General features: G+C 42.2%; 1 protein-coding gene across 1 annotated transcript in view; it reads right to left on the bottom strand.

Moving 5' to 3' along the window:
- Nucleotides 1-1,671: 1,671 nt before the first annotated feature.
- Nucleotides 1,672-14,850, bottom strand: part of RYBP (RING1 and YY1 binding protein) — a 78,771-nt gene continuing 65,592 nt past the window's right edge. Inside the window, exons 3-5 of the mRNA XM_026501239.4 lie at nucleotides 6,312-6,488; nucleotides 6,121-6,219; nucleotides 1,672-5,697 (exon numbers count right to left, since the gene is read on the bottom strand). Of these exons, the coding sequence (XP_026357024.1) occupies nucleotides 5,445-5,697; nucleotides 6,121-6,219; nucleotides 6,312-6,488 (529 nt within the window). The 3' untranslated portion in view covers nucleotides 1,672-5,444. The remainder of the gene's footprint in view (nucleotides 5,698-6,120; nucleotides 6,220-6,311; nucleotides 6,489-14,850) is intronic.

Raw genomic sequence — 14,850 nt, forward strand, 5'->3', positions numbered from 1 at the left:
ATTTCAGTCTGGATCCGCACGCTCCTCCCCCTTAGCTGTGTTTTAGTGCAGTTAAACATTGGGACTACAGAAATACCTAGTCACCAGATGCCCCAGAGTGAGCTTTGTGATGAATGCCTGGAGAGACGTTCTGGGACAGAACGTTAACAACACCTGGATTATCTTTCACTCTACGGTCTGCCCTGACCTGAGCACCTCCATCTTTCCAGACGTGTCCCATGATCTTTTCTAGAAAAATCAGGGGGCTCTCCCTGCAGTTTTCGGTGGTCCGTTTCTATTGCCCTTAACAGAGCCTGGACTGCTGGGGAAAAGATTGTGCCTTCCTAATAAGACCATGAGAAGCAGCCAGGCTAGACCCTAGCTTCTCTGACGGCACCTTGATCAAGAGTTTTTAATTCCAATACAAAGATGGTTCTGAACCTCTCCCTGCTGTGACTTCAAGGTTTCAGAGTAACTCTTCAGAACTGCTGGGTCAAGGACGAGACAGACCAAGGGCCTCCCTGATACCCCTCATCTTCTCTTTGCTGCCCCGAGCAGAGGCTGGCTGATTGCCAGGTCACAGGACTCTGAAAACAGAACAGAAGCCTGGGCACTTTCCAGCTTCAGAGATCATCCCATCCTTGACCAAGACCAATTTACCATGTGTCTTACCATGTTGGTGTCACACATCAGCCACGGTGTTCCTCAGTGGGGGGTGTGGACATGTGTCAATGCTGGGGTTTTGCCTCCCCCCCTTGCCCTCATGACCAGAAAGGATCCATACTGTTTCCCTGAGACATGCTTGCACTTTCACTCAAAGGGCCAAGCTCTTGCTGTATGCCTCTATCTAGAGGGAGGGGCAGCTTCTATCCGCCCCCGAAGGGTGGAGCCAGTGCCACCAGCAGTGGGGACCCTCATACAGGACTCCTTAGGTACCAAAGAAAGCTGAGAGCCCATCGCCCATCTGTACCCACACTAGCCCCTGGGAACCACGAGACGTCATCTGATCCTTCCACCCTTCCAGATCCTGAGACTTCTGAGGAGCCAGGCTTGGGTTAGCACTCGGTACTGGAAAAGGACAAAGAACATAGTTTGCTGTTTCCTTTTGCCAGGACAGGCTCATTCAACAGCTCGGCATCCTGCACCATTTTACATGGTCTTCCTTTCGGTGTTGGCTCGAGTGCAAATTCAGGACGGAGAAGAGTTAATCAGGGTGGATCCTTAAGTGTTTTGAGTGGTTTCCGTATTCTTTGGAAGGGTACAGCACCTTCCGGGGCCTCTCGGCAGCAGTCCCCCAGCTGTCTGCATGGCTTTTAGGCCTGACGCTGTGTGTCGCTGATATCCGAGTTAGAGTACCTAACTGCACCTGGCCACCAACGGGTTGTCTTCTGAGGGTTTTCAGTCATCCACTGAACTGTCATCAGCCATCATCTCCTTTAAATCCCTGCCACTGATCTCAAAGGACAAGCTTAGACACATTAGTTGGTTTTCTTCCCCAATGTGGACATTTTGTTCAATCACGCTTGCTGCTACAGCTCAGAGACGCGTCCCGAGACACCCAAATCAACTTGCGCTTTTGATGAACAACTTGAGTCCTCCTTAGTCTCCTGCTCCCATAGGAAATACCCCACAAGCTGAAAATCCGAGTACCAAGGGCTAAAATCTGTACACAAGAAAATAAAGATTTCCACGTAAATTTTACTATTTTATTTGTGAAAAAACTACAAGCAGAATTCATAAATAGACATTTCTATTTAAAGCAGGAAAATGATAAAGTGGCTTCTAATAACATAGTCGTGCACATGCCAGTAACAGGAATATATTAACATCTTTTATTTGCTAGACAAAGAGCAGTGTCCAATATAAATTTTCCCAAAACATTTAAGACCTGTGAATTTCTGACCAGTTCACAAAACCACCATCTGACACTTTAGCATGAAGAAAAAAACAAACCTAACAGACTGTCAGCTCTAAAGACGTTACAGAGCAGAAACTTCCAAAAGCGTTATACAAGCTGTCTTTCTGGGCAAATGAAAAATATAGCTCGTATAATACATTAACAAAAATTCACAAGATAAGATTATGTTTTGACATACTTAACAAGCATTCTCTATTTGTCTCCAACAAACAAAGCTAAGGAAATAATGTAACCATCTTTACACAGTAAATTAAGGTTACAAGTCATACACAAGAACAGAACTGCTTGCGCATTAAAAACTGTTCAGCTCCATTGTCATACTCTAAATGTTGGCTCTTAAACCATTTTCGGTTACATACAAGCAAAGGTTATTATATATTCAGCAATTAATAAATTTTCAATAATTTAAGATACGGTAGCTTAAAAAAGTAGACTGAGAATGGTCTTGATAAGGCAGGTGGAACATCTTAGTGGAACTAAACTCACAGAAGCTTCTGCCAATGTTTTTAAAGATCCAGATTGAAACTGAAAGGTTTTGATTAAAATATTTTGTGGGTGTCAAGATGTCTTTACTTTTAAAACTGCATGACTCAAGCAGAGCAAGTCAGGTAAGCTCTGTGTGTGTGCGCACGCACGAGTGTGAAAGATCGTGTGGTAGTAAAACAAATGGAAACTTGCAAGCGTAACACTGTGCTTTTGTTTTTGTTTTGTTTTTTTTTGTTTTTATAACCTGCTTACTGTGCCACTGAATACCAAGTATTTCTGGTCCTCTTTTAATGTATATCTTTATAATCTACACTAGTGTTTTTACGCGCTGCCTACTAATTGTAGGGCAAACTGCAAATGCAGGAAGTTACAGGAATTCCATTTCCAGAATACATGCCTGAGGGATGTTATCAATTTCAGAAATTAGAAGTGTAAGGTACCTACCGCCTCACTACCTCACCAGAAGGCAAAACGGCAGCTCGAGGACTGGCGCGGTAACATCCGCTGAGGGAAGTCCCACTGTTAGCTGCAGTTCTATCCAAATGCCGGTTTCACCTCACCTGTTCTATAGCAATCCTCCCTTCCTTCAGCCCTCCCCATTCTGTCATGTACTGATTTATCACGGAGGCAAAACTGAAAAACCAAGACATTGGCAATGAATTAATTAGCAGCCTATGAGTAGCTGGTTAATCAGCTTTTTCCACTAACCTAGGGGTCCAATCACTTTACATGAAACTAATTTTGAAAAAGTACACAGTGTTTCTGAACAAAGTGCATACCAACACTTATTGGTTCAAAAAGCAGTGCAACCCACATGAGTTTGGTGGCATTTAAATTTTTTTAAAAAGTTAATTAAAAAACGTAGCAATTCCTTACATCTCTGGAAAATAAATATGGCTGACTAATTTACCCTCCCTGAGACCCTTAATAAAAGGAATATTAAAACTTTAGAAGGAATGTCTTTGCAATATCCCACTAATATTAAAATGTGGATTTAAAATTCATAGTCAAATCACTATGTATTATATATTCTGATGCTTACAGAAAGCATCTGATTTCCTTTGGTTCATTAATAAATACTTTAAAAATGTATTTAAAAAGATAGCATAGCTTGCATCCCAGATACAAGCATTATTTTAAAAAGAGGGGAACAATTGTCCATGCATTTGAGAATAGGACCACAGCAACAAATGGCACTGCTTTATCATCTATACCTTTGAGAACAGAATTTGAATTATGGTACATTAGTGACTACAGAATAGTTTTAATGTAAATGTGAAAGGAACCTTTCCTGCTGGCTACTCAAATCAAGCTGTTAATTGTTTCTTTTTTACTCGTTGCCTCCACAGACAAGTACTTCTGTTCTTAAGCAAACCAGGTTTTTCACACCAAAACATGGCGCTTCATCACAAATCCGGCTGCCCTCCCGTGAGCCCTTCAGTATGATCAAGTAAAGGAAGGTACCACCAAGTTCCCATGCTTGAAATGACTCTGAAGCCTATAAACCGTGCGGATAAGAATGTAAGAGTCAAACGGAAGAGAGACCCTAAATCCAAACAAAGCAAAACAAAACATTTGAAAAATAAGGAGAGGGTGGAATCGTTATTAGTGGTCTTTGTTTTTTGTTTGTTTTTGCAAGTAAAAAATGAGTGAAAAGAAACCTTGAAAGAGTTTGCTCAAGCTATCTTTATGATGAGAAAGAAAAAGATCACAGGCTCGCAGGAAGTATGAGCTTTCCCTGCAATTCTGGCTGCTAGTGCTTAAACCATTCACCACTTGAGTTCCTTCCCACAGCAGGGAATTGAGAAATGTCTCCAAACACTGAAAAGCTCCATGTCGGGACTGGATGTGCAGTTGATAACCTTTGTTCAGTAAAGCAAACAAGAGTAGATTTTTTAAAAAGAGAAAGAATTCTCATAACTAAACTGGTAGGGTAAGGGAAAGAGGGGACACGAGGCAAACCAATTTCAATTACGAAAACCACGACTGCAATGTCACGTGCAAAGTGGAAATAGGGAGTTGCTTCTTGTATGGAGCAAAAATACAGTTTAGACGATTTTAATCCTAAAACTAAGAGACAATTTATATTTACCTCAGTCATGAGTAGAGGTCTGGAAAATGGATGGAATTCGAGTTACAGAATACCATATTTTCATGAGTGCTTATGTAAGAACAGCAATGTTAACATGTAACCGGAACTTACACGAATACTTGGCATTCTGGAGCTAGTTTAGTTACTTTTGAACGATCAAAGCCCTCCCAACTAAACCATTTGTGATTTGTCAGTTATTCCATTGCAAATGCAGGCTATCTGGAGCAGTCTTTAAATTTGAGATCACATTGTTTAAAAAATATATATTTTTCTATCGTCCAGTACTCTTTAGACAGATGAGAGAGTCAAGTTCCCACGTGGGTTGGAACATACTTCATGTAAGACTGATTTTAATTTAATTTCAGCACTTTCATAGAAGGGACTGTCCCAGATCTGTAACTGTTCAATGTTGTATTCACTTCACAGTGTATCAAGCACCAGCGTTGCCACGGATTGGTTTCAAATAACCCTTTATATATAATTTTATATTTATATATATATAGTTATATCAAAACTGATAGTACATAGTATAACTGGAAGAAAGAACTAAACTTAAAAGGATATGCTGAAAGAATGGAGTCTGTGAACACAATAAATAAAAGATCCCTCCCCCTCCCAGCCCCCCCCAACAAAACAAAAACAAAATACCAGTTGTAATGTACATGGAAAATTGTGCACAGCAGATTTTTTTTTTTTTTATAAAAAGTAGATTCAGGAGCACATCCAATTATAAATGATTGTTAGGAAAATCATATAAAACAATGGAATACATAAAAGTGTCAAGAGTAATCGTCAGGGTGCGAAATTCCTTGGTGGCCAGATGCCCATGGCAAGCAGAAATTATCCTGGCAGCTTCACTAAGAGGCCGATGTCCACAGAAGATTCTCCAGGGGATGCAAGCAGCATGGGCAGGTGGAGGATTTGAATTTCATACCCTGATTCATAGTTTTCACAATTCCATGTGCAATTTCAGAAAGATTCATCATTTACTGCTGACATGTCGCCCTTTGGCGTGGAGGAACGGGAGGAGCCCTTGTCTGTGCTCTCCGACCCCGAGCTGCTCTGGTTCTGCTGTTCCGACCCTGCACTGGAGGTCACTGTGGATGAGGATGTCGAGGAGGAGCGAGTCTTTTCCTTAAAGTCTGTGATAATGACGGTGACGTTGCCCACAGTCACTGCCAACTGCTGTGCGGTGCTCCTGTCCACGTTTTTCAGCCGGGGCCTGCAAGCAACACCCCGGGGGAACAGCCAATTAAATAAGCTATGGGTTCAAAGCGACTTCTTCATCAATACACATGAGACTTTGTGTCACTGAGGCAATGAATCTAAATCGCCACCACATATACCAAAGCTTACTACTTAGCAATAGAAACCACCATAAAACGAATGGTCCAAAGCTTTGGACCAATGCAAAATTATCATCAGTGTTATCTTTCTCCTGTTGTGGCCACGGTGATACAGAAATAGGCCACATACACACAAAGACACACACGTGTGTCTTCCAAGGTAACAGCCCATACCTAGCAGACCCCCTACCCCCCAACACCGTTCTCAGCCTGCAAACCCACAGGCGCAAAACCGCCCCCGGCTTCTCAGGACCAAGTAAATCAGCATCAAGGCTGTATTTCACTCTAGTTTCAAATACCTTGAGGTGTGATTCGTTTCACTGGTCTTTGTTGTAGCATTTGCAGACTGTATACTGTTTGCTTCGCTAGGAGGATCTTTCAGAATGTCAGACTTTGGTCTAAGGTAGGAACACAAAAAAGGCATTTAAAACACAGCTTAAGATTCAACCGCAAAATAATATATAGTGTGCTGAGTTAGCTGGGAACTTACTTTGTTTTTTTGTTGGTATTTTTCTTGGTGACACTAGGACTAATTTCCTTATCTTTCTCAGGTTTCTCTTTGTCTTGCTTTTCCACTTTCTCCTTCTTCTCCTTTTTAGGGGGCGGTGGGGTGGCATACTGTTGTGCCACTTGTTGTGCCACCAGCTGAGAATTGATCCGAGGTTTTCTAGAACATTCAAGAAAAGACACATTACTCTTTGCTTTATAAATTATTTCTCTCCTTTTTTTAAAAAAAATTGGTTTTATACTTTCTTGGGTATTTTATTATTGGTATATGGCAACTCAAAACAAAATTACTTATTATTTCTACATCATTGTTTCTGTGCAGTATGGGTAAGTCCGTAAAACTTTTCCTCTTCCAAATCCACCTCCTATATATATATCTACCTTTAACGACACGTACACATGTGCTCACAAAACATACGCATCCCTTTGCAGTAAAAAAGTCTTTCAGCCCATAAAACATGACACTGTTTCTAAGAGTGCTGAGAACACTACTTCTTTTGAGCTGTCAAGATTATACTGACTGACAGCTTTCAAATACTCCTGCTGCAGAGGGTTAATCTCATTTTATTAAATGGACACTGGTAATCCCTTGAAAGGAGAATGAAATTAGAAGTGTGACATTCACTTCTCAATCTAATTATTCCAACTTGGTCGGCTCCCCTGCAGCTCTGTGACCGGCATGGACAACACACCCAGAGCAATGAAAGGTAACTGTGGTTTATACTCGCTCCCAAGGGGGTGAAAGACTGAGAGTCACTATAAAAAACCTCAGACAAGTGATACATTCACTGTGTCATCAACCATTCTGTCCCCGCCAATCTCCAACTGACACCAGCTCTTAACACTATTGTTTACAAATTCTAAGTGCTGCCAAGCACTCCACACAATGCCTGAGCATTCAGACCCAAATGGGAAAGGGACAGAGAAGCGCCTATGCATTATTTCTATACAATATTCATTTTCAAAGACATTCCCAACTAGATGGCCATTTATAATAGAATAAAGTCTTCAAAAATGAGGTAGGGAACAAATACCCAGATGGGTCATTAATGAGGTGACCGACTGGCTGCCACAATGTAACCATCACCTTCAGACCCCACAGCTTCCTCTCATTCCCCAGGATGGAGCACTGGGACAGGAAAAAAAGCCGGACACCCCAGGTCTGCTCATCGGTGGAACATTGCAGGGGGAGCGGGGGTGGGGAGGTAAAACAAACCAAAATTTGGAAAAACAAAACTAACAGCCACTAGATACATGACATGCTGAAACCCTCAGTTAACCCCTATGTTCCTGGAGCTCCCAAGAGCGGGTGTGGTGTGGGTGAGGAGGAAAGCAGGACGAGGAGACAAATGGCTCACCCCCATGAGCTCACCGAGGTGAGCCTGAGCATGGAAGGCACTGGTACTTGTTTGGTGCCAGTGTGGCTTTGCCTAAAAACAGACCAACACAGGTGCAATCTCAGAGCAAGTTTCCTATTGTTCTCCGACAACACAGGCCTTGGTCATGGGGTGGCCCACGTGAAACCCAGTCCCAGGTACACCTCAGCCTAGACCACAGTCTCTTGTCACTGGGCAAGAGATTCAAACACAGACGTGAGGTTCCCTAGGGAAAGGGAGGAATGTACTTACTCTAAGCCCCCGTCCCCAAACACACACAGGACCCTATGTGGAAGGTAACCTCCTTTTTCCCCAGGTCCTGAGGAAGGCAGCAGCAGCCATTCTAACACATGCTACTCCGCCAAACAGTAAGTTCGAATGTGTTAATACTTACAAGGAAGGTAATCACCACCACCAAACATACCACAAGCACTCACCGGGGACGCAAACAGATCAGTTGTCTAAAGGGATTACGGAGCAGTTTAAATCAGTTAAAATAAAATGCCATACGCTAAACAACGCTCAGGTGCCAAAATGAGTAACTCGACCAGAGTTAATATTGTGAAAAAACCATAAAAACTTTATGAAAAACTACACCTTGAGGGAGAATTTCAGTTAAGCCAGTATGTGCACTTTACTCCAGAGAATTCTGACACGCAAAAACAAGGGACACCTGGACACCAGTCTAAGAGAACCTTCAACGGAAACAGAATCAAAGGTAACCGCCATCCTAATCAAGAGGCCCAGCCAATCTGAGTTAGAGGGGTCTCACTCTAGAACACCCTACAAAGTTCCGTCACTTGCAACACTGTACTGAAATTGCGGATCAACTGTATACTCCTCAGTGGCAAGATCACATCTTAATCGTTCTTGTCACTGTGTCATTCAGCACCATGGCAGCTACTCAATAAAATTATCTACTGGATGAATAAAGAATAAACAAACATAGCACAGAAAGACCAAGTAAAATGAGAACGGACGAGAGGGTTCAAGCTTTGGTGACTGGGAGGATGTCAATGCTGACGTCTAGGACAGCAGGCCCCATGGGATCAAGAGCTGCGGAGACTTGATGGATTACAGGCTGCGTGAGGGCTAGTACAGAGTGGGAAACAGGAACCCTTCTCAGAGCATCGTGGTGCTGAGGTAGAGGGTGGCTCTGGCCACTACTGAAAGCAGCAGGCCACGTTTGAGATTTCTACAGGAAAAGGAGACTTAAAAATCATGTTGTATGCTGAACGAGGAGAAAAGGCCAAAGGCAGGCAAAACAGAGGGGTTAACTCATGGGGCAAAGGAGAGAAAGTACAATTGAGACAGTCCTGGGAAAAGAATGGGGATACTTCTCTTCTGAGACGCAAGAGGGATGCTAGGTAAAAGGGGGGTTACGAGCAGAAATTAGAAGTCAAAGAAGAGAATCAGAAACCATGGGCGTTATAAGTGGTGTCTGGTTCAGTGAGCAGCAGGCAATAAGAGCAGAAGAGAGAGCTAGTGATGATCAGAGAGAGAAGGAAATTGCTTACTTTAATTTCTACATCTGAGTAAAGCTGATATACAGTGCTACGTTACATTCAGGTGATTCAACAACTCCATAGGCTACGCTCACCACAAGTGTAGCTTCCATCAAAAAGGATGTTACTTGTATCTTGAGTGTGGGGACCATAAGGAAGCCCCCAACCAGCCAGACATCACGCTTGTCCAGGACGGAGTACCCGCAAACAAGGACGGCCTGCCAAGGCTCTGGGCATACCATGGACAACAGGTGAGGGGGCCCGTGTGTGTTCCGCCCCTGGTGATCATTCCCTAACACTTCCACAAATACAGTGTCGGAATTCTTCCTCAGCACACGCACCATGATCCAGTAGCTACAGGAAAAAAATCTACATGTACAGAAGGTAAAACTCAGCTGTAATTCTTTATACGCAGCACATGTGCACAGCGATGGGACTGTTCTCACTTGCTTCTAAGAAAATGAATATTGGACCAGAATGGTGAAGTTGAGTGCTGTTCTCCTCCAATAGCCTACCAGGCCACAACCTCATAAATGAAAAGGACCCAAGGCTATTTGGGATCTGATAATAAGCAAATAAGCAAGAAATATGGGGTGTCTGCTAAAAGCATCTGTGTTGTTTCAAAAATATTGCTGTGTTTTATGTCTTATATGTCCTAAAGTAACAACCTAACTCCTCAGGCATTACTTGCACCCTCCACAACAACAAAGCATTTATTACTTAAATTACTATAGGAGATTTTCACACACCCCCACCCCCCCGGTAACAAGTCCCATAGAACTTCTAGAATCAGGGTACAGGGGATGAGGTAGGAAATAAACTTAACCATTTTTTTTTGAAGATTTTATTTTTAAATAACCTCTACACCCAACGTGGGGCTCAAACTCAGAGCCCTGAGATCAGGAGTCGCATGCTCCTCTGACTGAGCCGGCCACGTGCCACACACCTACCTAACCAATTTTTAAAAGGTGCAGTGTTTCTGAACAAAGTACATACCGATACTTACTGGTTCAAAAAGCAAAGCCAACCATTTTGGAAGGGGAAAGTACAGAAAACTAGAAGGCCCACCAAGTGTGAACCCCCCAAAGTGCCACCCTGTCGAACTGTTCCCGCAGCTCCTGCCACCTGTCCTCCTTGTTCCTAGGCTTGTGCTGTGATTGCATGTGGAAGAATGGGCATGTCCAACCCGCACGGAGAGCGGCACACTCCGCTCCAGAGGCCACACCAGCTTCTCCAAGACGAGATACTGCGAAGCGGCTGGAGTGCCAGAGGCAGAGGCAGAGCCCTTTCGCCGCCATCACAGGACGGCCACAGCATGTGTGAGACTGGGCACAGCGTCTCTACAGGAGAGATGGACTGTCCCCATTTTACAAAGTAAGAAGACTGAGGAGTTGCAAGATAAAGAGACTTGTCTAAGGCTAAGAAGTAGCTGAGCTGAGATTTTTCACCCAGATCTATCTGGACTCTCTCTGGACTCCTGTTATGAAGGCAAATGAGACTCAATGAGTCTCTCTGCCTCTAAAGAGCCCAGACTTGTTTCTGTGTGTGTATGTGTGTGTCTGTGAGAGACTCGGGCCCCAGGGTACCAGGGATGAAAACCCCAGGTTAACCCAGGCTGCAACTTCCCTAGACAACTCCCCAAGAATGCCAGTAGCCTCATTAGCATCACCAGCCTCATTCTTGAAAGGACTACTTGACTGTCCTTAAGGGAGGAGAAAAGGGCAGGGGGACTGGCAAGAATGCTTTCCACTGCCTGTGGAACATTCTCAAAAAGGAGTGAACCCTTATCATGATATGGGATACTGTGGATCAGTAAGAAATCATTACCTCCCACAGATTTACATTGCCTAATGTGTCTTTTAAGTGTCATACAACACACAGACAGCACATTTAACGGACACAACTTTCAACATGTTGCAAAAAGTCAATTCTTCAATATGCAGGTGCCACTCTGAGTTCTTCAAAATTACCGGTTTCTCAACTAACAAACCTAAAATAAGCAATTAATAGCCTTCACAATACAGTAGAAAGCATTAGATCAAAGCACATGGCTTAAGCTTTAGATGTTGAAACCTTAAATTAAAGCCAAACAACTAACAACAACAAAAAACAAATGAAAAACTCTGAGAAACGTTATAAACAGGGGGGGCTAGTTTCCTTTCCTTAAAGAGTAAAGTTGACACTAAGCAAGTTTTCTGTATCTTCTTCAAGACTTTTAATGGGAAAAAAGTCGTTTTAAAATTATTTTATAGGTTTATTGTTGCTGTTTCAGTAAACATTTACCAATGAAAACCTGCTGTGAAATTTCAGTAACAGACATTAGGAAAACATGTCTATGTATTTGCATTTAAAATAGCTAATATTTCAGGAGGCCTGGGTGGCTCAGTGGGTTAAGCGTGTGCCTTTCGCTCAGGTCATGATCCCAAGGTCCTGGGATGAAGTCTGCATTTGGCTCCCTGCTCAGTGGGGAGTCCGCTTCTCCCTCTGCTGCTCCCCCTGCTTGTGCGCTAGCTCCCTCTGACAAATAAATCTTAAAAAAAAAAAAACAAACAACAACAACAACAACAACAACAAAAAAACCCCCAGAGATTTCAGAAAAGAGTCCATTCCATAAAAAGTGAAGCAAATCTTCATGTAGGGACAACCTCATTTTAGACTAGGAAAAATTTCAAAATTTGAACATACATGAATGAATGAATAGAAATGGCAGCACAAAACAATCTTTCTGAATTGTTTTTGTTATATGTACTCATGCCACTTTGGGCGAGCACAGGCAAACTTTTTTTTTTTTTTTTTTTTTAATTTTAGTCAAACCTATTTTTAAGAAGTGTTCCCACCATATACTCTTTTTCTTGTCTGCTTGTGTACTCAGGGGAACCTGAGATCTTACCACTCATGTCTCATGCACTTCTCTGTATCTCAGCTACCAAACAAGCAATAAGACAAACCCATTTTCTCGTGGTTGAGGCAACAAAAAACAAGAAGAATCTGTAACAAATTGTATCTTTTCCTTGATTATGTTCAGCTTTCCCTAAATTAAAATACCCCCTCCCCAAAGAACAAGAAGAATCTGTAACAAATTGTATCTTTTCCTTGATTATGTTCAGCTTTCCCCAATTAAAATACCCCCTCACCAAAGGCTCTGGAATCAGAAAATCAACTCATCCTTTTTTTCTTTTCTTTTCTTAAAGGTACTTTACAAACTTAGAAAACATCTTCACTAAGTCAGCTTATACTGTCCTTAAGTTCTCTGGAAGTTTACAATTCCCCAACCCTTTTCTTGCCTTGGCAATCTGTTGAAGAACTAGCAACTTCAAGGATTTAACAGTTCTGAGAATGCCTTTCCACTATTAGCTCACTCCAATCCAGAGCCCATGATTTGTCATGATAGATCACATGCAATATAAAAGGAACCTTCACATGACCCATTTTCCTGTCCCTATGTGCAAAAGGTCATCCTATACATATTTCCTGGGCCAGCTAGGACAGCTTCTACCCCACTCAACAGTGACTGAACTTTCGTATTAATGATGCCCCCAAACAAAAACATACCAGCGGGGAACACAGCAATGTCTGTATTTACTTCTGAGACAATGTATACACTGGGTCAACAACACTGTCCAAGACACACTAATGGCCCCTGGCTTTGATGACTAGTACAGAAAAGAGGCCCTACAAGAACAACCTGTTTTCTGTTCATTTTACCCACCAGCTCCTGATCCACTGTATTTTTTTTTTAATAGCAAGAATAACCCAGAAGAGAAATGCTGTGAACAGAAACAGAAATTAGAATTCCAGCTCCAACATCAATGACCATGACCTTAAAAGGTGAAAGAAAACTTTTAAAATCTAGAAATGTATAGAACAGATTTAAAGTTAAATAGGACACTTTTAGGGCTCTTTCCCCTTTGCATATACTTATTTTTTAAATAACTATCATCTCACTTTATCCTCAACAATTCTAAAAGGTAAGTTAGACAGCCAGTAAGATTCTCAGTTTTAAAAAATGAGAGGGTCAACAACTACAAAGAGAAGCACTCTCTCCAGATGATCAGGGCGGTATTCTTTCAGCTACGTATTGTGAGGCTGAGACTTTTTTAAATAAAGGGTTTTACTCTCTTAAAAATTTCCGTACTTTTCGTATTTGTTGCAGTGTTATAGAATAGAATAATTACTAAGAATCACCAACATGATCAACCAGCCCAATGAAGAATAACAGATGAGGAAATACAGCAGATAATCTGGTTTAAAAGTAAATCCCCAGGGAGTTTTCTAGGTAATTGCTTTCTCTGCCACTATTTCAAAGGACTGATTATCTTAACAGACCACTGAACAAATACTCATATGCTCAGCTATGGGAAGATGAAACCATCCCCAACCCAATTCCTCCCTGATGCAGGAAACGCAAGACCCTGTTGTACCCACTGTTAGTCCCAATGACCACGGTGCCCTTTCAGCTGGCTAGCTGGGACCCATGTCATCATTTCCTAGACCTAGCTGGCTTTCCTGTGAAAGATCAGTACTCGTGGCCTTCCCCAGGGCTGCTCTTGCCACAACGTCAGGCCACGCTGCACCAGGATAAAAAGAAACCTGTATGACCTTGTGCCTTTCACTGAAGCCAACCATCATTATAAAACGGGTAACTTTAGAAGTCAACTATCACTTAACTTTGCTAGGACCATACATGGTATGGCATTATTAATGTCTCTCTGCTTCCCAAACAGTATCTCTTCTTTCTCCTAAATGTAAAAAAAATGTTCTTTCCTCTCTCATGTAAATACTTGTCTTCATGAAATTTCTCAAATCCTTTGGCTTATCTTTTAGAATGAGCCATTAAGTGACCCAAGGGGTCTTAGTTACCATTCTAAGGTTACTCCTTCCCAACAGTACTCTTCCTTGACTCAGGGTAACCACTCTACTCTGTACCAGAAAACTAAAGCTTTCTCTCAAATCTGACTCCAGCTATCAAGTTTTTAAAAAACCCAAACCATCCCCTTTGTCTCACATACAGCTTCTTCACACACCATCTTCACACACAGCTGACAGGGAGAGCATAGACTCTGGAGTTAGGACAGCCTGTGGACAGTAGGCCCCACTACTGAGAGCTAGTAGTAGTAGTTACTCAAAATGGGAATGGGGCCATATCTCATTTAATATAGTTGAAGTCAAGATTAAACAAGGTGAAGTTCACTCACCTTATCATAGTACATGTACACAGAATGCATAGATACTCAACAAAATAATACCCCTTCAAATAATATACACATTTCAGAGCACTACTTTTCCAGATGCAGTGTCTACCACCCTTCCTCAGACACTGGGAAGCAAACGGCAAGATTAGATTAACAAATGAAAGAAGTTGGTAAGCCTTGCCCTAGAAAATGGTTCTAGAGACATAAGTCCTTCACACGGGTTAGCGTCCTAAAGTTAACTACGCTATCCAGCAGCAACAGCAGCCTTAAGGATCCTCATCAACATAGCTACCAATATGTCTGCGTATCAGTATCAGAATTTCAGAATTTTGGTTTTGCAGATATTCCTTTTAAAAGAGAATGACTTTAGGGGAAGCCACCAGACCAACTGTACAGTATCTACGTATTACATAAACTCTCACCAAATACAACTTGGTTAGGAACAACTG

The sequence above is a fragment of the Ursus arctos genome, unplaced genomic scaffold, assembly GCF_023065955.2.
Source record: "Ursus arctos isolate Adak ecotype North America unplaced genomic scaffold, UrsArc2.0 scaffold_14, whole genome shotgun sequence".
In the NCBI taxonomy this organism is placed as follows: Eukaryota; Metazoa; Chordata; class Mammalia; order Carnivora; family Ursidae; genus Ursus; species Ursus arctos.